Below are 24,452 nucleotides of genomic sequence, written 5' to 3' on the forward strand. Positions count from 1 at the left end.
TTGTTGGTTATCTGAACAGTACAGGGCACTCAAATATAGTTGATAAGTTGATTGTTGCAGTTGATTGATTGTCCAAATTTTGTGTGGTTTTTAAATTTTTTAAATTTTCAAAGCACTTTTCAGAGATAATGTCTGATTAACACAGCTAGAGGCCTATTTTTAAAAACTAGATTCTAATTAGACCTCAACTTTCAAGGTTATGACCTGTGTACACCCACTAGTTTCAGGGCATACATCAGTCTATCACTTAGCTTTGCCTTTGCTCCCTTGGGAGATAACATCTGGGTGGACTCAGGAGGAGCCCTGTGTTCCTTGAGTGGGATTCTGCCTGAAGTGGCTTCATGGGTTCTGGCTCTACTAGATTCTAACTTTGTGACTTAGGCAAACCTCCTAAAGACCTCCTTGTGCCTCAGTTTCTTCAGTTGTAAAACAGGGATGATAACCATATTTAATCGATTCTTAGACTCCCTTTTTTGGTAGTATTTATAACTTTACATATCAAATCCAGATTTGTCTTACAATCAATGGCATTTCACAGTTTAATTAGCATTTCAACATTTTCCTTTTTAGTGATACATAAAATAATGGTGTGATTTATAATCAAAGAGTCTTGGCATCTACCATTCACGGTTATTTTGAGGATTGGAGTTAGTGGGTAACTGCTTAGCTTAATAAATGATGATTTTTGTCTTTATTTTTACTTTTTTCCTACAGTTCTCTCTGCCTTCAATATTACCCCCTTAACTTCATCCTTTACACACCTGCCTAATGACATATTAAAAGTGTATTTTTGACTAACTCCCTTGTTTGAATTTTTCAGTGGCTCTGTATCCCCCCATAGCAGTGATTCTTAAGGAGAAGGAGGACATGCCTCATTCCTTCCCCTGCCTTCCTCAAAACCCTTATGAGCCACTTATTTAGCAAAACCCTTATGCTAAATGACACTGGGTGATTGAGAGAAGTGTGTAATACAAGTGAATTTTTGTGAATGTAGAAAAAGAGGTGGGGACCACTGACAAAAGGATGGAGCTAAGGCCCTTTAACATAGACCTCCAAGATCTTTCCCAGCCTGCCTCTCTAGCCTTACCTCCTGCCATTTCCTCCTTTGAACTTTGTGTTCCAGCAACACTGACTATTTATGTAACTTGTCTTTAAGGATGTTATAGCTTTGTAAATTTTTGCCCCAGCATGTAAAGGGCTAGAGAGGATGGGCAAGGTCCAGGGCCTTTTCCAGGAGCAGTGCTTTAGAAGGAACAGGAACTGTACGGATGGAGATCATCTCCTTAGAAACAGGTTTGTGGATCTAAGCATGGCATTTGGAACTTTTTCTTGATAGTCAAATAAATTGCGCTTCACTTACCTGACTGCCTGCCATTTGTTCAGATTAAAGAGAATGGTAGAATCCCAGGGTAGAGGGCAGGGACTTATTCTTTGCTGCTCCAGAGGGCACAGGTATGGTCAGGAGATGGAAATGGTTCCATGCACATTGTAGCTCAGTACAGTTAAGAACTTTCTAACAGCTATTACTGTTCCACAGTAGATGGAGGAGTTTAGGAACAGTTGTGAGCTCTTTTCACCTCAGTGAAGGCTCTGTTGTGTCTCAAGAGCCAAAGAATAAATTCCTGCATTGGGAAGGAGGTAGGACAATTATAACCACTACTAGTATTCATCAAGTACTTAAGTGTGAGGCACAAGTGTTTTAAATACAGTGCCTCATTTATTTCCTGCATCATTTTATTTTATCTTTAAATAGGTATGTCAGGTAAGAACTCTAGTTCTCCCCATTTTACAGATAGAGAAACTGAGCTTTAGAGCTAGGACGCCTCAGTTTCTCCAAAGTCACACAACTAGTAAGTGGCAGAGACAGAATTCAGACCCTGGACTCTGATTTCAGAGCCTGCACTCTCCACACAGCTATGCTCCCCTTAGTGTCCTCTCCTGCTTTAGCATCCTCAACGTGGTAAGAATGTATTAAGCTCATGTTTTGTTAGCAGATAACCAGCCAGAGAGAGGATAAAATTCAAGAGAACAAAGCCTGGACCATTTTCTATACATAGTGTTGTGCTTAGCATTTGGGACCAATATTGCAAACAGGCAGGAAATGAGGGAGGATGAAACAGTAGACAAAAAAGAAAGTCCTGCTAGAACATTTTTTAAAAATTACTTCACAGAGAACTCTGACTTATTATAGGAATTTTTTTTTTTTTTTAAGGAAGGAGTAAAATGCAATGAGTATACTCTGCTACAGTCAACAATATATACTCAAGAGCACAAAACAGGACTTCCCTGGTGGCGCAGTGGTTAAGAATCCACCTGCCAATGCAGAGGACACGGGTTCGAGCCCTAGTCTGGGAAGATCCCACATGCCGTGGAGCAACTAAGCCCGTGCGCCACAACTACTGAGCCTGTGCTCTAGAGCCCGTGAGCCACAACTACTGAGCCTGTGTGCCACAACTACTGAATCCTGCGCGCCTAGAGCCCGTGCTCCACAACAAGAGAAGCCACCATAATGAGAAGCCCGCACACCACAACGAAGAGTAGCCCCCACTCGCCGCAACTAGAGAAAGCCCGCATGCAGCAACAAAGACCCAATGCAGCCAAAAATAAATAAATAAATTTATTTTAAAAAAGAGCACAAAACATAAAACCAGCAAGTGAGTAATCCTTTTTAAAGAAGAAGAATTATTAGGAGAGCATAAAGAATAGTTTTTTGTTTTGTTTTGTTTGGAGACTTTACCATGATTTTTTTCTTTTTTCTTTTTAAATTTTATTTATTTTTTGGCTGCGTTGGGTCTTCGTTGCTGCACACGGGCTTTCTCTAGTTGCAGCAAGTGGGGGCTACTCTTCATTGCAGTGCGTGGGCTTCTCATTGCGGTGGCTTCTCTTGTTGCAGAGCATGGGCCCTAGGCACGTGGGCTTAAGTAGTTGCAGCGTGTGGGCTCAGTAGTTGCAGCGTGCGAGCTCTAGGGCACACAGGCTTCAGTAGTTGTGGCATGCGGGCTCAGTAGTTGAGGCGTGTGGGCTCTAGAGCTCAGGCTTAGTAGTTGTGGCGCATGGCCTTAGTTGCTCCACGGCACGTGGGATCTGCCTGGACCAGGGATCAAACCCATGTCCCCTGCGTTGTCAGGCAGATTCTTAACCACTGCACCACCAGGGAATTCCATAAAGAATAGTTAACGAGTTACTGGGTGATTTGCCATTCCCCCTGCCTGGATAGCTTCTCTTCCATTTACTGGTTAGTTTAAGGCCCAGCCTCATCTAAACTTCCACAGCATTTTGTACTTGGGTCACAGTCTTCCTTTTATTATAGTTAATTCTATACATGTTTTATCTTCCCTCCTTGACTAAGCCCTTTGAGGCCAGGGTCCAAATCTTATCTTCATTTCTTCCTTCTGGCTTTTAACATTCTGTGATGTTAAGCATATTTAAAAACAGATATTGATGGGACTTTTCCTGGTGGTCCAGTGGTTATGACTCAGCACTTCCAGTGCAGGGGTCACAGGTTCTATCCCTGGTCGGGGAGCTAAAATCCCACATGCCTTGTGGTGCGGCTAAGAAAATATTTAAAAAATTAAAAATAAAATAAAAATAAAAATAGACATTGTTACAGATCACATTCTTTTAGTGAAAATGAGTGAATACTTGAACCTAATACATTATCTTGTGTGTGTGGGTACAGTGGGCTCACATATACATACTTAGTATATACAGATTCATCTGTAACCATTTGGCAAGAAGAAAGAGAAGTAAATTCTAAATACAGAATGATTCTGTCCACAATTCTACTCCCTTAGTCTGTGCCTGGAATGAGTGTGAGATGGAAGATTTGAATCCGCTCTTCTTTGCCTCTCCTCTCATGTGCCTGTCATGTGCCTCCCATGAGCATCTTACTGTGTTTAGAGTGATTTTAATGCTTAAAGATACAATACAGATTTTCAATCTGTGTGGTCCCTAAACAAGCCAGCCACTTTATCTAGTACTTAACTGAGGACAAAAAAAAGTAATCAAGAGGAAAGACTAGCCAGGTTGGACTGCATTGGTGATTTAAGGGATTTTGGCTATGCATAGTTTCCATCTTACTTGGTGACTTTAGAACTTAAACCTTATATAAGATGAGATTCCACTATTTGCTCGTTTTTCTCATTTTTTCATTTTGTGATCATGTGAGTGAAAGAGAAGGACAGAAAATCAAGGGCTTGGGATTGGGTCTTATGGAATTTCATGACAAGACATCTGGAGAAAACTGTGGAAAATGTCTAGTCTAAAAACCAAGGAAGGTCATGAAAGTGGTTCAGGAGACACTAATAGCAAGGAAAAGAGAAAAACAGAACTTTACAAAGCAGGTTGCTTTCTTTGCCTGCTCTCTTTACTTTAGCAGAGCATACCAGGTTTCTGGAAGGCATTTTTATGTCCTCTTCCCCTTTTCATTTCTTTCTAAAATGGATAATATGGGAACTAGAGACTTACTCTGGGCAAAATGACTCTCAGATGATTTTCTCTTCCCCTATCAGTACTGAGTCCACTTGGAGCCTTTGGCCTATTAATAGCCACCACACCCCCTAGCATAGACAAAGAGATGATGCATACCCCATCCTACCAAGAATCTCTTCCCTCCTTACTCTTTGGAGGCCTTTCCTAGGAACTGATGAAACCAACCAAGCTTTTTGACTTGGGGTAGAAAAAGTTATTAGCACTTAGATTTTATATAGTAGACTAGATATTTTATTAGTGATTAACAGTTCTTTTTTAAAACTTGGATGTTGCAATATTGGCATCCTCCTGTTCCAGTACAAGCACTGTGACCATGCTCTTTTGTATTTGATGAGCGTTTTATTGTCTTCTCTGTGGTAATAGTTGTTTTAAGAAAGATATGAGGGACTTCCCTGGTGGCACAGTGGTTAAGAATCCACCTGCCAATGCAGGGGACACGGGTTCGAGCCCTGGTCCGGGAAGATCCCACATGCCATGGAGCAGTGAAGCCCACGTGCCACAAATTCTGAGCCTGCACTCTAGAGCCCACGAGCCGCAACTACTGAGCCCGTGTGCCACAACTGCTGAAGCCCACGTGCCTAGAGCCTGTGCTCCGCAACAAGAGAAGCCACCACAATGAGAAGCCCGCGCACTGCAACCAAAAGTAGCCCCCTCTCGCCACAACTAGAAAAAAAAAAAGCCCGTGCGCAGCAACGAAGACCCAACACAGCCAAATAAAAACAAAAAATAAAAATAAAAAAAGATATGAGAGTATGGATACTTAGTGGAGATGTGAGCCCTCGTCTTGTGTGATACAGCAGGCTTTCATCCTCCAATGCAGAATACCTGGAGAGGGATTGATCTAGTTTAGAGATTTCTGTGGATATGATTGAGCTTGGAGTGTGGTGAGTGTTGACATGTCACTACCCTTTCTGCCCGTGGAGTTCTGCTAGATGGGTTCCTGCCATCCCAATATAGAACTGCATTTTACTATAGAAACAGTATTATTCATGGTACTTAGTTGTAGATGCAGGGGTGCTTTATGGTATCACATTCTAGGTAACATTATGGATTTGAGTCAGCTTTTGTGTCCTGCTTGCACGAGAACCTTATTTATTATAACTATAGAAAAATACATTGTAAGTTTAATACTTAAAAATAAACTTCTGGAACATGGCCAGCAATGTCTGGAGACTGTATTTTTACTGGAGGAAAAAGAGTGATGTTTGTTATCTTCAAGCTCCAGGTCAGTTTGCTTTTAGTGATTGCTGGAGGACAGAGGGAATGAAAAGTGCCCACTGCACTGAGAAGGTATCTTGAGACTGAAAGACAAGACAGGAAGCTCTATATAATCAATGGATCAGTTTATTATAGGGTAATTCACTCACAGGGTGGGATCGGGCAGTGATCTGGAAGCATTTGCAGCTACACTCCACACTGCTGAGGGGCCCTTGGGACAGTTGCATAGTTAACCTAGTGTAGGGGGGTATGTGCTTGGAAATGGGACATGCATTCCTAAGTCACGATTTATGAATGGGTTACTAGTCTCATGGGTAACCAGGTATATGTCAGCAAAGGTCTTCATCATTGCTTGGGAACTAACAGAACATAGAGGCCACCTTGTCAGAATGATTATTAAACAATATCTATTACATACCAATCCCCTGACAACAGAGAAGTGATTACCTCACATTACAGTCCCGGGTAGGATCAGCAGAAGGACAGGAGGAACTGTATGTGCCCAAGATGGCATCAGTTATGCTAACAGCCATAGACAGTGATGGCTTCTGTTGACCTGGGATTGGATTCAGAGCTTTTTTGTCTTCAGTGAGAAACATAACCAAGGATGAACTTTTGAAGATCCTGGAATCCTCTATTCTTGGATAGGTTTGTTGAAACTGACTCGTCTCCACCCCCCTGTAGTTCCAGAGCTGTGTCCCTAAGGAGCACCTCTGTCCTTGAAGTGACACTTTTATTTTCCCTTTTAGACTGTATCAATCCTGACATGAAACGAGCAAGCTCATTTTAACCCACTTTTATCTGTGGAGGTTAACTCTTGTGTCCCAGGCAGTAGAGTGTGCTTCTCAGTGCCAGAATGGGAAGCCAGGCCAACTCAAAAGGCCTGTGTCTCCTCAAAATCAGGGCTTGTGAACCAGATGAGCCTCTTTCATCCATTCAGCCAGATTTATGAAGTACCGCTGTTACGAAGCACAGTGCTTGGCACTGGAGACCCAAAGAAGAATATGACATAGATTCTGCCTTCAAGGAAAATCATGGTGGAGGAGAAGAACAGACAAGTGAAAAATATGACAGTGCACTGAATTGAGTGCCTCAGGAGAGATGCATACTGGGCACAGCAGTATCACTGAGAAGAGGGTGATTATCTCAGCCTAGAGAGGTCCTTAGTCTTTCTTGAATTTACTCGGCCCAAGTCTTAAGTATTCATCACCTCAAATCTTGGAAGAATGGGTTTGCAGTCTCTGATTTTTACAGAACTGCTTAACAGGATCAGCATGAAGAATGGTAGAAGGTAGTGAGGGTTAGTATTAGCAATTCTCAGCAGAGCCAGCAGCATTACAAGCCCTTGTTCAATTAGAGAAGTGCTTTCTTTCCATCAGGAAGTCCCAGCAGGTTAAACAGTCATTTAACTCTCCCTCGATGCTTCCCAGTGTTATTTTCCCCTTTCTGTGCATTTTCACAGTGGAACTGCTTACCAAGCCTTTGTTGGCACAGAACCTCTAATTCAAGCTCTTCAGAATAGGAGAGTCACACCTTCCAGGAGTCCCAAAGCTGTACCTAAGCACTATTGAATGCTCAACATGCACCAGATTTATTCTTCTTATTTCATCTGTTAGTAAACTGGGTCACAGGAACACTTCCTGAGGGAGCCCAGGGTACAAACTCATAGGTCTCCATCCTGATCAGGACATTTCATATTGCCTCAAGGGAATGAGATGGGGAAGGTCTCAAACAGTTAGCTTATACTGACAGAAAAGAATAGAGGGGCCACATTGGATGCCCAGTGGATCCAGTTATAGAAGCAAGTACCCTCAACAGAGGGAGGATGATGTGACAGCTTCCTGGAAAAGAAAAATGAAGGAGACGGATGTCCAGATGTGTGGGGAGGAGAGAATAGAGTCTTGATAGCAGGTTAGATTGCCTTCAGAGGAATAGACATCTTGACTGGTAATCATTCCTACTTTTTGACTGTTTTGAGGGTTGTTGTGTTTCTCTTTAATTAATTTACTTTTTTTATTTTGGCTGCGCCAGGTCTTAGTTGTGGCATGTGGGATCTTTGTTGCGGCATTTGGACTTCTTAGTTGTGACATGCATGTGGGATCTAGTTCCCCGACCAGGGATCGAATCCAGGCCCCCTGCATTGGGAGCGCAGAGTTTTACCCACTGGACCACCAGGGAAGTCCCTTTGAGGGGTTTTAAGAGACAGAATTATAAACACCAACTTTCACTCATTAAAGTGTGGCCATAAATTTATGTATCTTGATCTTGTAAAACACAGTTTCCAACCAGCATTTTACCTGTTAACATTTCAGATTCATCACCCAAAGTATTTCCTCTGTTGCCTTCCCCTCACATCAAGATAACCTATTTGTTTATTAGGGTTATCTTAATCTTTTTATTCAGATTAAACTCTTCCCTGTTGTGATTACTCTTGGGTCAAATTACCAGGGGATTTGCCAGGAACTAAGAAATCAGTAGCACTTTTGTTTAAACACTTCTGAATGAATATTGCTAGAGAGCTATGAATTACTATTACTTGATAATTGATATTTGTTCAGTGCACACTGCGTTAAGCTGGGTTTAGGGCTCTTGAGGACCTTTACCTCTTTGCTATCTTTTATTGTTGTGGTTTTTATTGCCACCTACATGACTCAGGTTTCAGATTTCTTTTTCCCCCATCTTAGTTGGTTTGTTGGTTTGATCCTTTAACCCTCAGTGTTCTCTGAGGTACTTACCTACATTTCTGCTAGCATCCTTAAGATCAGTCCGTCAGTCAGCTCCTGTCATTTAACAGAACCATTCTTTGTGATCTCTTTTTTCTAGTTTTTTAAGTACATGAGTTTGGTATTGATTCTTGGCTGCCTTCTCCCCACACTCATGCTTGGCAACCTCCAGCTTTCTCAAGGCCCCTCTATCTCCACTCAAAGAAATGTCACCCATCTTTCATGGTCCACTTCATAGTCAGTGGAAGGAAGTCTTCACTGACTTGTCAGGTTAACATGGGCAGCTGGTGAGCTAATCCCTAGTTGCTCATCCTTTGCTCATTTACACTGCACGAATCCCTGTGCTTACCAAAGGTTAGTTGTGATTGTTTCAGACCTGTTGATGCCAGTTATACTGGTATTGTAAATAAGTAATTTAATTAATAATATACAGATAAACCATGAGTGAGGAAAGAGACTTGTTCTATGAAAACTTAACTTGCTTTGGAAAGGCAAGTTACTTAAAAAAGGAAATGAAGTTGAATTAGGTTTGGACAGGATAACTATAGGAGACTAAAGGTGGAGGACTCCTAAAATCTAGAAAAATTCTGTGCTTCCTGTTTCACAGGAGTCTGAGTTCTCCCTCTCCTTTAGAGAAACTGGAAATTGTGGATGATACATTATGAGTGAATTTTATACAAGAAAAAAGGCATAGATCTCTAGCTAGCAGAAAAGATCTTTTGGGCTCTACATCAAAAATTTGATGGCTCTCAAAGTAGTGTTTATAGCAGATGATTGTGGGCTTGGACATTGGGGGAAAAGTCACAATAAAAGTCAAAATATCTTTATTACATGAGTTGTCAGTTTTAAATGCTATCCATTGAGGGTAAGGAAATCAGTGTCATTATTCTGCCTCCCTCTTTTTTTCCCCCGTCTTCCTAATTTTTTGCTAGCTGTAGCTTTCTACATTGTCAAAGCATATAGCATGGGCATTCTGTTGTCACTCTAATCCCATTTGTCTTAGTCCTACCATTAAGGGGATTCAGTGCTCACCGCCAGTCTTTCTGCCACAGTTTTTCCAGTCACCTCTTGGTTAGCAGAAGTGTTTTCTTCTGTAGATTCCTCAAAAAAAACTCATGGGAACAATATTTCCTATTCTGTTACTCTTGATTGACAGTCACCTAGGTGTAAAATTCTTGGGTTACCCTTTGTCTCCTTGGGAATTTTTATAAGTATTGCTCCTTTTTCTGCTAGCATTGAATTTTACCGTTGAAATTTTCAAGATTTTTCCCTCTTTTAAGTGATTTGATCTTTTTGCCTGGTTGCAGAAGTTGAGAAATCTTACCTTCAAAGTCTATCTTGAACACTGACTGTTCTGGGTCGTTTTTCCCTGGGATACAGTGTGCCCTTTCAAGAACATCTTGAATTATATTTTTACATCATCTTTCTGAACTGAGTCTTTACATATTTGTTCTGTTTCTATGTTACAGTTTTCTTTTATGCATATGTTATATCTCCTTTACTGTCTTCTGTAACTCATTTTCTCCCTATTCCTTTTAATTCTTTTTTTCATTTCATTTTAGTTGCTTTTTAAAAATTTCTCCCCTTTTTGTTCCTCCCTATATTTTCAGCAGTCTCTCCTCCCTTTTGTTCCTTCCAGTTTCATCTTCATTTCTGTATGTTTTTTCCCTTCCACTTATGTCTTCTCTTCTTCTTGTCTCTCTGCCTCTCCCATAAACTCTTGCACTTCTGCTTTGAGCTCTTGCTTCATAGTTTTCTTTTTTCAATTTTGTAAAGTATTTTATTACATTTAATCCTCTCTATCACAGCATTTTTCTGGTGTGTAGTCTTAGTCTGCCCTTTGGGTTTCCTGTTTCTTTCCTAATTTTTTTCTTGTTGCATCTTTATATAGATCCTGCGCAGATTTCATTTTTATAACTCCTCTTTAAATAGGTGAGTTTTTCAGGGACCAGCTATTTGCAGGATGCTTGTTTAGGGGAGGTCCCAAGTCTGTGTTCCAGGCTGGCTGCAGTTGTTCTCATGATTTCAGGTTCCGGGTGAGTTCCTTTACCCTTTATTTCTACCTAGCCAAGAGAGATGGGCATCTGCAATTTTTCCACCATGCAAAGGCTATCTTCTCTGCTGCCACAGAGACCGGCTCTGTGAGGCAAATAGAGCTTGTTTGGGTGGTTTCTCATTTAGCCCCAACTCCAGGTCCAAGGAAGTTCCTGTCTTCCAAAAACAAGGAATCTGTTTGGTCCCAGAGGGTGTGTTCTTTACCTACAAAAAGTATATTTTTGCAGGTCTTCCTGAGCTCTCCAGCTCCCGTGTCCTCTCTCGGTAGCATCCTTTCTTCTTCTTCTCCAAAGGAAAAGAGCCCTTGCTTGAACTCCCTGCTTTTGACAGCTTTTACACCTGTTTTGGCGCCTGGGATTGTGGTTATCGTCTTTTTTTTTTAATGTATTTATTTGTTTTTTTTTAATTTTTGGCTGTGTTAGGTCTTCGTTGCTGTGCGCGAGCTTTCTCTAGTTACGGTGAGCGGGGGCTACTCTTCGTTGCAGTGTGCGGACTTCTCGTTGTTGTGACTTCTCTTATTGCAGAGCATGGGCTCTAGGCGCATGGGCTTCAGTAGTTGTGGCATGCAGGCTCAGTAGTTGTGGCTTACGGGCTCTAGAGTGCAGGCTCAGTAGTTGTGGCGTATGGGCTTAGTTGCTCTGCGGCATGTGGGATCTTCCCGGACCAGAGCTCGAACCCGTGTCCCCTGCATTGGCAAGCAGATTCTTAACCACTGCGCCACCAGGGAAGCCCTGTGGTTATCTTCTAATTTTGTTGAAAATGGAGTTTGCATTTTTATTTATTTCTCCTTTTTTGCACTTGAAACACATTTTGAATAGCATTTAAAAATTATGACTTCATGATGCAGTGTTCAAATCAGAAGTCTTAACTGACGTTATCTATTAACCAACCACTGGTCCCCATGATATCCTCTGTTAGGCCTTTTACTACACCTTCTCCATAAAGCCTCCACCACCACACTGTCATCCATCTTTTAAGCACCTGAAGCCCAAGGAAGATGCTATTCAGACTTATGAAAAGCCTTTTATTCATTCAACATGCCTACTCCACACTGGGCATTGCTCTAGGTCTTGGGGATAAAGCATGGAAGACTTTCTACTAGACCTTTGACATACCCTGTTCAGATGAAGAGGGTGGAGGACTCAGTTTGGGATTTTGAGGGAGTATGGTGGAAAGGGTAGAACATGAGCTCTGGAGTCAGACAGACCTAGATTCAGTGATCAGTTCTGCTACTAAATATGTGACATTGGGATAGTTTATTGACTTTTCCATGTATCGGTTTACCTCAGATGGATGTTATAAAATTAAAATAAGTTACATATAAAGTGCTCAGCACATAGTAGATGCTCAACAAGTACTACTTCCCCCGTGAAGAAGGGGTTCATTAAACAAAAGGAATAAATACTAGGAGTACTGGTATAGAGACCTATTTTTTTTAATTGTGGTAACATTTACATAACAAAGTTTACTGTCTTCATTTTTAAATGTACTGTTCAGTAGTGTTAAATGTGTTCACATTTTTGTGCAGCCCATCTCCAGAGCTCTTTGTCTTGTAAAATTGAAACTCTATACCCATTAAACAACACTCCCCGTTCCCTCCTCCCCTCAGTCCCTGGCAACCACCATTCTACTTTCTACCTCTATGATTTTGACTATTAGGTACCTTATATAAATGGAGTTATACTATATTTGTCCTTTTATGTCTGGCTTATTTCACTTAGCATAATATCCTCAAGGTTCATCCATGTTGTAGCATGTTTCAGAATTTTCTTCCGTTGTAATGCTGAATAATATTCCATTGCATGTATATGCCACATTTTGTTTATCTCTTCATCCATTGATGGACACTTGGGTTGCTTCCTACTTTTGGCTATTGTGAATAATGCTGCTATGAAGATAGGTATACAAATATCTCTTTGAATCCTCCTTTTCACTTCTTTTGGGAATAAACCCAGAAGTAACATGGTAATTCTATTTTAAATTTTTTAGGGAAACACCATACTATTTTTGGAAGGCTATTTCTTGATGGGGAAGTATAAACAGTGTAGTCCCCCAGGGCATAATTTTAAAACCAGTCTTGTTTAACATTTTGTAAATTACCTGTATATGAGAATTTCACTATTAAATCGCCATTACGTATAGATAATGAAATAGTTCATATTGTGTAAAATTTTAAAACACCTCATGTGAGTGTATATGTAGACATAAAAGTGGTTAATAAGGCTTAATTAATGTAGGCAAACATATTTTATTTGTATTTGAATGTATGCTTTATTACACTCCCTCCTCGAGGTCAGAAGAAATACCCTAGTTACATCTGTTAGTGTATTCCCCTCACTTATTATGGGCAAAATATGGAGAACTGATGTGTCAGAAAACTTCATGTGTCAAAAATACATATGCACAAACTTGCTGACATGTCTTTTTTCTTGACTGTCCATAGCCTGTGGAGTATATTGGCCCTCAAATCCTCCATAGTTTAGTCTGGACTCTACGCCAGTGGGGTCTCAACTGAAGACAGTTTTTCCCCCTGGAGACATTTGATCATGTGTGGAGACATTTTTGTTGTCACAGCTGAAGGAGTGCTACTGGAATCTAGTGAGCAGAGCCAGGGATACTGCTAAACATGCTGCGATGCATGGGACAGCTCCCCACAACAGAAAACCCTTCAGCCCCAGATGGCAATAGTGCCCAAGTTGAGAGACCTTGCCTTAGAACCAAACTACCTTCTCATCATCGTCCTCGGCCTCTCTTTTGCATAAACCTGACCTTTTGGCCAGACCCGGGTGCTCCTCAGACCATACACCAGCTGAATTGCTTCCTCCAGTGCCTTTCACCTGAAATCCTCCTCCCTGCTTCTCTGATGGCAGACCCAGCTTCAGTTCTCTCACTGTCTCGGTAAAACTGGCTCTGGTCTCTCTAGCCACTGCTCTCTTCCTTCTCTGACCTCCTGTAAGACTATCCCACTAATCTGGCACTTGGTTAACAATACAAAGTGGTACTTGCTCTCTTTCCAACTTAATTGAAAGTACTTTGAAGGCCATGTCGATAGGACTTGATTTGAAATATGAAATACCACCCCTTACATACCCCAGTGGGCACCTTGACCCACCTGGGGCCTCCCATGGCAGCTTTCCTGCCACTGTGGGATTGAGTGGTTTAGTCAGCACAATACTTGGCTGTCACAGCAGTCTGAGACTCAGCTTTGTTGGGAGAAGTACTAGCTAGATGGAAGGCCCATGTGTGAGCCTCATGACCAGAAAAATATTCACCCTGAACATGGTTTCTTATCTAAAGCTGGAAGATATGGGATGAGGACGGGTGCCAAGAAATGGGCCTATTTTGCCTCCAGCGGAGCACAGACTGGAGGATCTTATGAAGCCTGGGGGATAACATTTCACATGGAAATGTGCGTGGACAGGAATTGTTCTGTCATAGCTGGACTGACTTAATGCCAGTCGGTGTTTATGATGATAACACTAGTAATGAAAGGCATCATTATTTATTTAGAACCCAATGTGTGCCAGGCACAGGGTAGGTGCTTCACACAGGTCATCTCCTTCAGCCTTCACCACAATCCTGGAAGGAAGCTGAAGCACTGAAAGGATGATTTGCCCAAGGTCACCCAGCTAATAACAAAGAGCGGAGCTGAAATTTAAACACAGTCTGACTTCAAATGAAGCCTCTGCTCTCAGCCACCACCTTGAGCGTAGCCAGGCCCTTCTGCACTGCTTTTGGAAGAGATTTGTGTCTTGATATGCCGAGATATGGGGGAAATCCCCTGTGGTCTCTGAGGCATTTGTTGTGAATCAGGTGCCAGTGTCAAGTATGACCACCCTGCTGCTGCAGGAAAGCCCACGAGGTTTCCTTCGGGTCCACACTGTCACTCCCACAAAGGCCTCTAACCCTTCTTATTTTTGTTTCCCTTTCAGGTGCACTACATTCTTCAGGAGGTGGTGATGGGTGGGATGGTGTTGGAAACAAACATGAATGAAATCGTGGCTCAGATTGAAGCTCAGAACAGGCTGGAGAAATCCGAGGTGAGATGCAGCTGTAATTTTGCCCTGGCTGGTTAGAGAAGACGTGGGCAGAAGGAGGAATGGCTAATGTGCGGGTTTGGGTTGCTGTGGAACCTTAGCAGTGTTTTCTACTTCATCCTCTTTCTTCCTTGAGTCCATCGAAACTCATTGGTTTGAAGGCCAGCCCTGAAGATTAAACAGGTAAGAAAAAGGCTAAAAGTGTGAATGGAAAAGCCAGGTGGCACGGGAAGGCAAACAGCTTCTGGCTTGGGAGGTTATGGCCCATGTTTGTGGTTTCTGATTCCTCCTTCAAAGCCACGTGTTCCCTGGAGGGACCCAGAATCCCCTTCTCTGATTCCAGTGTGGTTTCCTAGTTTGTGTGCCTATGAGTCTGGTCTCCCAGCAGGCACTTCTTGTGGTTTCAGACCTCAGAGTTGCCAATTTCCTTATTTCCAGTTAGCCTTATAAAGAGCTACAGTAGAGTTTGGGCTGGGTTTGAAAATAGCGTACCCAGGTCCACCCCCACATAGTGCTGAGTTTGATACAAATGCTCACAGTAAATTCCCATCCTTTTCCCCTGAGGTCTCTCCATCGCCTTCTCCAGCCTTGCCAGGGAGTAGAGGTTACAGGCATACACCTTCACACGTGGCAGAACAAGCAGAACAAATTACCTCTTCAATTATCTAAGTGTCTTAAAGAGCTTCATTGCTTTGTGTAACGGAACTTGATCTTGCGAAACCAGGAATGCTTCCTGTGAGGACTGGCAGTCCTGCTGAAGAAGCTTTTCCAGACCGCAGCTATTGTGGCAACTATAGTTCTCTTAGAAATGTAGGCTGGGAAGCTTCCAGAATTAGTAAGTGAGTCAGAGGCAAGGGGTTTCGAAACTAGAAGCAATGGAGACTTGCTGGGCGAGGGTGGGATTGGAGTCAGGATCCTGAAAGTAGTCAAGAAGGACGAAACGGTTTGAGAACATCCTCGTCGACTTCTCCCCTTCTCTGCACACCGGGGCCGAGCCTGGAGAGTGAGGGCTGACCGCAGGCACCTTTCCTCTCTGGTGTTCCCAGACCTTCTGTGTCTGTGGGTACACTCCACCTCCTACGTGTCCTTCCTCCCGTCTTGTGGCCACATGACATTTCCAAAGCCAGCTCTTGTCCATTTCATGGTATTAGTTGGCAAGCGGTTGTCCTAAGCTGTGACATTCCTTTTCCCTTTAAGAATTTCCCTGTGACTGCCCTCCTTTGTAAGAGTCTTCAGTCTCTTGAGGAAAGGGTTTTGTTTTATTTTGTTTCATAACCCTGTTGCTGAATATGACTTGGTTAAACTTCCTTGGTTATTTCAACAGGCATCTATTGAACACCTACTGTGTGCCAGGCACTGTTGGCACTGGGGCTATAAAACTGCATAAGACACAACCCACCTTTAGGAGTGCAGTTTGGGTCCCTGTACTATGGAACCCACTAACCTAAAGATTGTTGTGTTGGCCACCTTTGAGGCATAAGGAGGGAAAAATCAAAATGTGCATTGCATGTGCTCGGTTTGGACATTTTCTAGCCCTCTTTCACTTGTTTTTATTTAAGCCTTAAGCAGATGACACTGAGGGTTTCTCTCATACCCACCTTCACATCTCCTCAGGGTGGCCTTTCAGCAGCGCCCGCCCGGGCCGTGTCCGCTGTGAAAAACATCAACCTGCCGGAGATGCCTCGGAATATCAACATCGGCGATCTCAACATCAAAGTCCCCAACCTGTCCCAGTTTGTCTGAGAGTGGAAGATGGCTGAACTGAGTCCTTGGAACCAGCAAAGCCGAGCCAGTCCTGCAGCAAAACCCGCTCTGCGCCCTAGAGGAGTCCAGCCTCAGGCCGTGGCCCCTGCTGTCCCGAAGCAGGAAGGAGTCCTGTGTCCACTGGCAGCCTGTGCTTGCTTCTCACATGTGCGGCCTTGCCCATCTCTTGTACACGCAGCCACTGCAGATGTGAGGGGCCCTGGCTTCCTCAGTGGGGGTCAGGTGCCCAAGCCACTCGCCCCCTTTACCTGCCACGTGCAGCCACGCCCAGGGATTGCAGACTGTAGTGAGAGGCCCCCCTGCTCCCAGAACCCCACCACGAGGATGTTCTGTGGCGCGAGTCTTCAACCTTAGCACCACGAGGCTCCCTGAGGTCCTGTAGCATTGACTTTCCTGGTGAGGTGCCATAGCTAGAAAAGGGCTGACCCTCTAGATTTGGGGATGTGGTGAGTGGCAGACAAGGGCAGGATGCTATGAGATCCACAGTTGCCTACTGACTCTACTAGAGTTGGCACACCCAGAATCCTTTTGTATAGCCATGCTGTCTCATCACCACCTCCTGCGGCATACACTCCCCATTGCCACAATCCTGGCCCTGCTCTCCCAGGTGTTTATGTGCAGGACACAATCCAAATCATAAGCCTGTTGTTTGCCTGCCCCCCACATTTCTGCCAATAGGGAGGGCACCCCCACATAGCCAGAGGGGTCCCCCTCAAAGGGGAGGGGCCCTGTGTCTGTAGAAAGCAAAGCTGACAACATGTGGAACATCTAAGAATTATGACTCTTCCAGGTTTAAAATACATTCTCCTTCCGAGGAGCAGACGGGTCAGTTGCTGTGTTATGAATGATGAGTCTTCTTTGTACAGGAAACCCAGTGCTGTCTACACCAGCTTCTGGAGCATGAGAGCCTGAGCTGGGGTCATGTGTTCTGGACCTGGCACAGGGGAAGGCTGGGGACACGGGCAGCCTGCTGGCTGAGACCAGTGGAAGTGCAGCATCTTCTCCCCAGTGTGCGAGGGGTCCCTGCGTGAGCTCACTCTGGGCACGCCCTGTTCCCCTCAGATGACAGTCCTCTAGAGCTAGCTGTGGAAACCTGTAAGTGTTTACGTTCGGTAAGAGCCTTTCTTCCTGTGGTTAACTTAGAGCTGAAGCTGCTCCCCGAAGTAGTGCCTCTTACTCCTGCGCTGCCTCGGGGCCAGGTCTCAGGTATGATGTTGAGCTGCCTTGAGATTAGGGAGCTCGCTGCACCATCATGGTAAAGTCTCCCAGCCTGGGGACTTTTCGTGCCTGCCGGCCAGTGGCCCAAACTGTTTCCTCAGGCCTCCTGATGCTGTCGCAGAGTCCGTCTGAGATGGTGCCCAACAGGACCATGGTCAGGACCATGTCTTTTCCCACTTTGAACAGTGCTTCCTGTGGTTGGTGCCCTTTGCTCCCTGTAGCCTCTTAACCTCAGTCTTTTGGAACATCTCTGATAACCTCAGAGATGGGTAGTGTTGATCAGAATGTAGGCCCTCTTATGTTGGAGGAGGGAAATGTAGGTTTATATATCTATCTGATGTTAAAACCTCTCATATTCTTTTAAAGAGTTTAATTTTTATTTTTAACAGACATTTCAGTATATTCACATCCCTCTCACTTTGCTGAAAGTGATATAGGAACAAAGAAGGAAAACGATATTTATTTTGCACCTCCTGTAAGGTGGCATGAGCGAGATCCTTCCACAATCCTTACAACAGACACTGTTATCTCCATTTTGCAAGTCAAGAAAGTAAGACTCAGAGAGGTCAAGTAACCTGCTTTAGGTCACATGGGCTAAGAATTGAGACTGTCTGTCTGCCTAAATCCACAGTTCATTATTTTTCACTGCTCAAGATGGCTTCTCCCAATTTTATTTTCTTTCTTATGGGTAAGGAAACCTCAAAAAGTTTAGGTAGCTTCTCAGAAACTGTGGTAAAAACCAGCTTGGGAGCCAGTGACAGCATCAAAGAGTGTGAGCTGGGGGGTCCTCCACATGCCTCCATTGAACTGGTGAGGAAGCAGAAACCCAGAGTGTTTAGTGTTGTGTCAAGGGTCACAGAGCTAGAACCAAGTCAGTTTTCTTTTTTCTTTTTTTAAAATTTTTATTGGAGTAGAGTTGATTTACAATGTTGTATTAGTTTCAGGTGTGCAGCAAAGTGAATCAGTTATACATATACATATCAAGTTGTTTTTCTTGAGTTCGTCTCATGGCTTATCGCATTGCTGCCACATGTCCTGGATTTTCTGGAATAGTCTTTGAATGTTTTGCCTGCCAGAAACCAATGATTCCCAAAAGCCACTGACCGGTCCTAGAGACTCCAGCAGTGGGCATCCCAACATCATCCCTCATACTGCTTCTAAAAATGACATAAAACTTGAGCCTGGTCTTTTGTTTGGAACACTTGATCCCTTTGGATGAGCCACAGTAATTGTTCATTAACTACTTGAGGTTGCCTGCAAATCCAGCTACCTTTCTTGCTTGTTATCAGCAAAGCCATAAACTTTTTTGAAAAATAAGAGGAAATCCTCATTGGCCTTTTTTTGGAGAGGGATACAAACACTGCTGCTGAGAGACGTCGGTTATGAAAATAGGGGCTAGGTTTGAATTTGGGAGCCCTTGGCCCTGGATGGTTTACAATGAGGATTTCCTGAAGTACAGAATACTGGGTTTTCAATGTTCACTGCCACTGACAAAAATCTAATATTCCTCCATTATGCAATTTCTCAGTGCTTGGTGGATGCCAGGCTCAGTTCTGGGCACTGAAGGTTGTGAGCAGTGAGGTCCTGCCTCCTGCAGCTGTCTCTGCTGTGCATCTCTGAGTGCTCAGGTCGCATCTGACTGGCAGCCTGAATTTGTGGAGACTAGAGTCAGTGACTTTGTGTTTTATGGAATATTTAAAGGACAGTAACCCGTTTCCCAACCCCAGCTGACCCCATCATGCTCTGCTGTCTATGCTCCAAACAGTCTGTCTTCAAGCTGCTAGAACAAAAATGCCATAGATTGGGTGGCTTAAATAGCAAACATTTCTCACAGTTCTGCAGGCTGGTCAAGATCAATGTGCCAGCAGATTTGGTGCCTAGTGCGGGCCTACTTCCTGTTTCACAGAGGGCCATATTCTTGCTGTGTCCTGAAATAATGAAGAGAAAGCTCTGGGCTCTTCATCCCCTTATAAGGGTGTCAATCCCACCATGGGGTCTCCACCCCTGTGACCTCATCCAAACCTAATTACCTCTCAAAGGTCCCATCTCCAACTACCATCACATTGGGGATTGGATGTCAACATATGAATTTGGGACACAAACATTCAGTCCATACGTACCCACCTTTCTGCTAGGCCTGGTCATGGCCCTGTGCTTGTCACATTAAGGATTAAGTCAGCTATCTCGAGTCTTCTCAAGTCCCTGTTATTCAGGCCTCTGCCACTTACAGAGCCAGCCTTTCCTCCCCACCACCTCCACCTCCATGGAGCCAACCTAGGGAAGACCTCTCGGGCCCCAGCTTCACCAGGAAAGAAACCAGGGGAGTATGGCTGAAACCAGGCTGCTGGCTAAGTCCTGTCTCGTGGACCAGTCTTTAGTAGGCGATTTCCTTAGTGTGGTCCATGGGTTTCCAAATAGGATGCAGCAGTGATCAGTGCCTGAAGATAAAGATCAAGAGAGAGTGTGATAACCAGGACAAGAGCCAATGAGGTATGGGAGTCACCTGGGGTGGGGTGGGGATGTCGTCTCCTAGCAAACATCCTGGTCTTCAGCTTCCCGAGTCTCCTGCCCTACCCATCTCCTTGTGGTCATCGGGAGCCTGGTGTCCACATACCTGTGTGTACCAGAACGTGGCCTGTGCCCGCAGGTGGACAAATGGCTGATCTCATGGTTAAAATGTTGCCCACTGGGGAGCACTGGAGGATGCTACACCTGCGATGTCTGGCAGCAGTTGGCAGGTAGACAGGCCTCCTATAAGGCAGTAGTTCCATGGAAATGATTAATCTTTTCCAGAAGACTGTTCAAGTTCTTTCCTATTTCAATGAGTTAATGTTTTGAAAAGGAAATTCACGTGGTTCAAAATTTAAGGTAACAAAAGGCTGTTCAGCCAGACTCTCACCCTGTTCCCCCAAACCACGGAGCACCCACCCCCATCCCTGGAAGCAACAAGTGTTTCCAATTTAAAAGATTAAGAAACAAAGCCCCTGGATTTTTATTACTGAAACTGAGAGAGTGTACTTTCCTCAAAGAGTTCTGTTCCATTTGACCTTGGTGGTTGACCTCAGTCCACTACAATCCTGCCGTCCTCTGTAGAGGGAGAGGCCTCCCAGACCACCCCGTCCTTGCTCTGCCTCTCTGTTTTCCATGGCACTCTGATGTCCTGTGTGTTTGAGTTGTAGTTTTTATCTCCCCTACTAGGATGTACGCCCCTCAAAGGCAGGGATTTGTCTCTCCTGTTCAGTGCTGTGTCCCAGCTGCTATGACCAGTGCCTGGTATGTACTGCTCAATAACTATTGAATGAGTGAATAGTTGAGACAAATGGTAACTCATTCTAACAGCAACTTGTAGCTTATGCTCTCCAGGGCCCTATACTCAGTCAGCATTTGGGGAAAGAACCTGGGTAATGGCATTGGGAACAGCCTATAGGGAGGGACCAGGTGATGGCCTGTGGAGGATGAGGGAGAAGAGAAAGGCAAAGCTGATGACAGTGGAGCCCACGTGACCAGAGGACCAGCGAGGGAGAAAGACCAGAGGGTGGGTGTGGACATGTGACACGAGTTGCCTGAGAGTATCTGGGGCAGATGTCCACCAGCCAGCTGGGAACCTGGGAGTGGGCAGAGAGGAAATGAATGTCCATCCCAGAGAGATGGTGGTTGAAGCCATGTGGGCGAGCTATGTGGCCAAGAGGACTCAGCCTGTGGGCAGAGAAAGGGAGATGAGAGTCTAGACAGAGGGGCAACTTCAAGTCGACGGAGGACTTTCAGTGGGAAGGGCCCCTGCTGAGAGGCCAAGGGGTGGGACTTAGAAGAGATGACGTTGCTTGGTCTTGCCATTGCTCCTCCACCCCAAGCCCTCTAAGTGAGGCAGCGAAATGAGGGAACTTGGAAGGGGTGGTTCTAGCCTAGTGGTGGGGTGGGTCTCACCCAGAAGGTGGTTGTATAAGAGTGTGTGTCACAAGCTAGCTCTGATGTACAGAGCCTTCGGAATGTCAGTGACCACATTCATAAAGGGGTACCAATAACTCCTGCCTTAGGGCGCTGTTTGAGGGTTAACAGAATTGATGAAGACCACAAGGGACTCCATAAACACTGGCTGCTGTCATCATTGGGATTTTTGCAGAGGGAATGGGAGCTGAAGTAGATGCAGTTAGCTGGGAGATGTTTGGTGGTGCTGGGAAGGAGAGACGGACGTCTGTAGTGCTCAAATCCTGGCAGAAGGCCTCAAAGGTGGGGCTGCAGAGGGATGATGGGGACAGTGGATGCTGGCCTGGCCCCACCAGTGGCCCATATCTAGAGGCCACTGGTGGATAAAGCTGTAGGGGAAGTGGTGGAATTTCTGGAAAGTGAAGCTTCCCTTACAGTGAGGAGGTTGAAGACATAGAAGAGCGAGCTTGGGATTGGTAGGACCGGAAGCGTGGGGGACAGAGCCTAGAACTCCCTTCCCCCAGAGTCAGGGGGAAACGGAGAGGTCCCAAAGACACAGTGGGAGGAGTCAGCATTTGGCCAGGACAGGGGTGAGGGCCTCTGGCCAAGCAGGCCTGGCCGAGGGTTGAGTTCCTATAGGGACTCCACGCTTCCTGTGAGAAATGGGATCTTTAGGCTTTCTCAAGACCAAACCTTACATTTTTTTTCAACTCTGATATCAGCCTGGCCTGAGGGCACTTGGGTATAGGGGTGCCCTCCCCTCCCACCTAGGATTGGACCACACTTTCAAGAGGGCAGGTTGGGGGTTATTTTCTGTATTGGTGATGATGAATGCCCTTTACAAACCCATGGGATAAAGGCACAGCTGAAATGACAGAAAAGAGGAGGTACAGGTAAATATTTATTCATTTATTATTTTAAGAGTTCAGCTATTGAACATGTTACAAAAGAGGTTCAGTCAAAAAGCCCAAAGTCCATGTCATCATCAGACTCCTCAGAGTCTTCTTTCTTTGCTGCCACTGTCTTTTCAGCTGGGGCAGCAGTGGTGGAGGCGGCAGGACCTCCTGCTGGTGCCGCCCCAGCTGATGGGCAGGCCCACCAGCCCCTGCCTTGCAGATGAGGCACCCGATGTTGACATTGGCCAGAGCCTTTGCACACAATCCTGGCCAGAAAAGGTCAACATTTACACCAGCTGTTTAATGAGGGCGTTTATCCTCCGTGACTATCACCTCATAGTTGTGCAAGATGAGGGCCGAGTAGATGCAGGTGAGCTCCGAGATGGAGGCCATGGTACAAGCGAATGAGAGGCGTTGCGTGGTGCTAGTCGCCGGATGAAGTGAGGGCCTCACCCCAATGCGACCCAAGCTTCCTCAGAGGGACTGAGCACCCTAGCGGCAGCTGAGGAGAGGGAGCCAGGTGAATTTTTCAAAGACTGGGATCCATTGACTCCCCAGGCTCAGGTGATATTCAAAATATTTACCAACAGGTCTGTCTCAGGCACCGACAAGTGGAGGTACCAGATGGGGGCTTGGGGATGTTACTGGTGGTCCATGATGCTTCTGCCACCAGGCCCTACCTCTCCTGTGGTAACAGAGAGGAGAACCCAGGAGGTTGCCACACCTGCAGCTGCTGCAGTTCGCTCCTGTGCTGGCCTGGGTAGGACCCTGTTGATGGCAACTGAGGCTTGGTGAGTCAGTGTGCCTCTTCCCGCTGGGGCCCTGAGGTGGGAGGGGCAAGGGGCTTCCTCGTACCCCATCCCTAGACCCTTACAAGCTGAAAGTGAAACTGGAGGCCAAGAGACACAAGCCCAGGGCATGCCCACCTCAGAAGATCACCGCCTTTGCCCTGGGCAGCCTGGCACTGAAGCTTTCCTCCAACCTCCCAGTTCTGAGCCCTTGGCACTGGTCGCCCTTCCCTTGACCCCTCTCCAAGCCTCCGTGTGGCTCCCCAGCTGGCCGCGGGCCACACAAATCTTACTCTGGCTGGCAGGCCTGAGGTCACTGCATGCCAAAGATGGCAATATGTACAGCCTGGAAGGTAATCCTTTCTTGCTAGGAAAGTGCTTCTCTAACTGAGGCAAGCTAGGATTTGAACTGCTAACTGCTAAGCCAGCTTTCCTGGAACTCCTTTTGTGTGTCTGGGAGGTACAGCTAGCTGGTCCACGAGGAGGTGGCTCCCGTTCAGATGCTGGACTGTGCACTCTGGGGTGTTTTCTGCTGAAATTCCCTCTCGTTTTTTGATGAGTTTCCCAGCCTCTACCTGCCTCTTCTCCACCAACTGGGGCCTACCTGGGCCCTATGAAGTGCCAACCAACCCATCAGCTGTTTATTGTGCACGATGATGTTACAAGATTGGAAGGAAATCCCTGGGTCCAAGGTCTGTGCCAAACAGGCAAGTGATACAGTGATGCTACCTGGCATTGCGCTGTGCCTGGCACAGGTTGGTGGCCCGCAGCGGGCCGTCCTTTCAGGCCTCTCCCTGAGCCGCAGTGCTCAGGGTTACAACCCTTTCCTATCAGGTCGCCCACTCCCAGCTCCAGCCCAGACCTGGTGAGCTGCTCTTGGCTCCCGTGGCCCCAGAAAGGCCTCAGACTCCAGGCCGGGCCGGGCCCTGGCCCTGGCCATCCCCTCTGCCTGTCTTCAGGTCTTTCTCACTCGCTCGCTTCAGGAGAGTCTCTGCACAAATGTCGCTGTCAGAGGACTTCCCTGCCCTTTACTATTTCTCATGGCACTTATCACCTGACGTGATAGTGTTTGTAATGTCAAACTCTGTTCTTTTCACTATTTTTTGCTGCTGTTTTGCTGTGCCTAGCACAGTGCCTGACCCACTTTAGCTGTCAGGTAAATAAATGATTGTTCATGAATGAATGAATGAATGAACAATTCTACTGTTCCCCTCTCAACATGCATGGAGCTCCACACCTACTCCAGGCTTGAGGGCAGGAAGCTCTGTGGGGTGGGAGTCATGGGGCCTGGCTTCTCAATTCACTGCATGAGCCTGAATGAGTCATGTAGCTGCCTAC

General features: G+C 45.4%; 1 protein-coding gene and 1 pseudogene across 1 annotated transcript in view; one reads left to right on the forward strand and one right to left on the reverse strand.

Moving 5' to 3' along the window:
• Positions 1 to 18,823, forward strand: part of AP3S2 (adaptor related protein complex 3 subunit sigma 2) — a 55,210-nt gene extending 36,387 nt beyond the window's left edge. The window contains exons 5-6 of the mRNA XM_059912485.1: positions 14,420 to 14,527; positions 16,139 to 18,823. Coding sequence (XP_059768468.1) covers positions 14,420 to 14,527; positions 16,139 to 16,267 — 237 coding nt within the window. The 3' untranslated portion in view covers positions 16,268 to 18,823. The remainder of the gene's footprint in view (positions 1 to 14,419; positions 14,528 to 16,138) is intronic.
• Positions 18,824 to 22,384: 3,561 nt separating this feature from the next.
• On the reverse strand, positions 22,385 to 22,731 carry LOC132359130 (large ribosomal subunit protein P1-like; annotated as a pseudogene).
• Positions 22,732 to 24,452: the final 1,721 nt, after the last annotated feature.

This window comes from Balaenoptera ricei, chromosome 2 (genome assembly GCF_028023285.1).
Source record: "Balaenoptera ricei isolate mBalRic1 chromosome 2, mBalRic1.hap2, whole genome shotgun sequence".
Classification (NCBI taxonomy): Eukaryota; Metazoa; Chordata; class Mammalia; order Artiodactyla; family Balaenopteridae; genus Balaenoptera; species Balaenoptera ricei.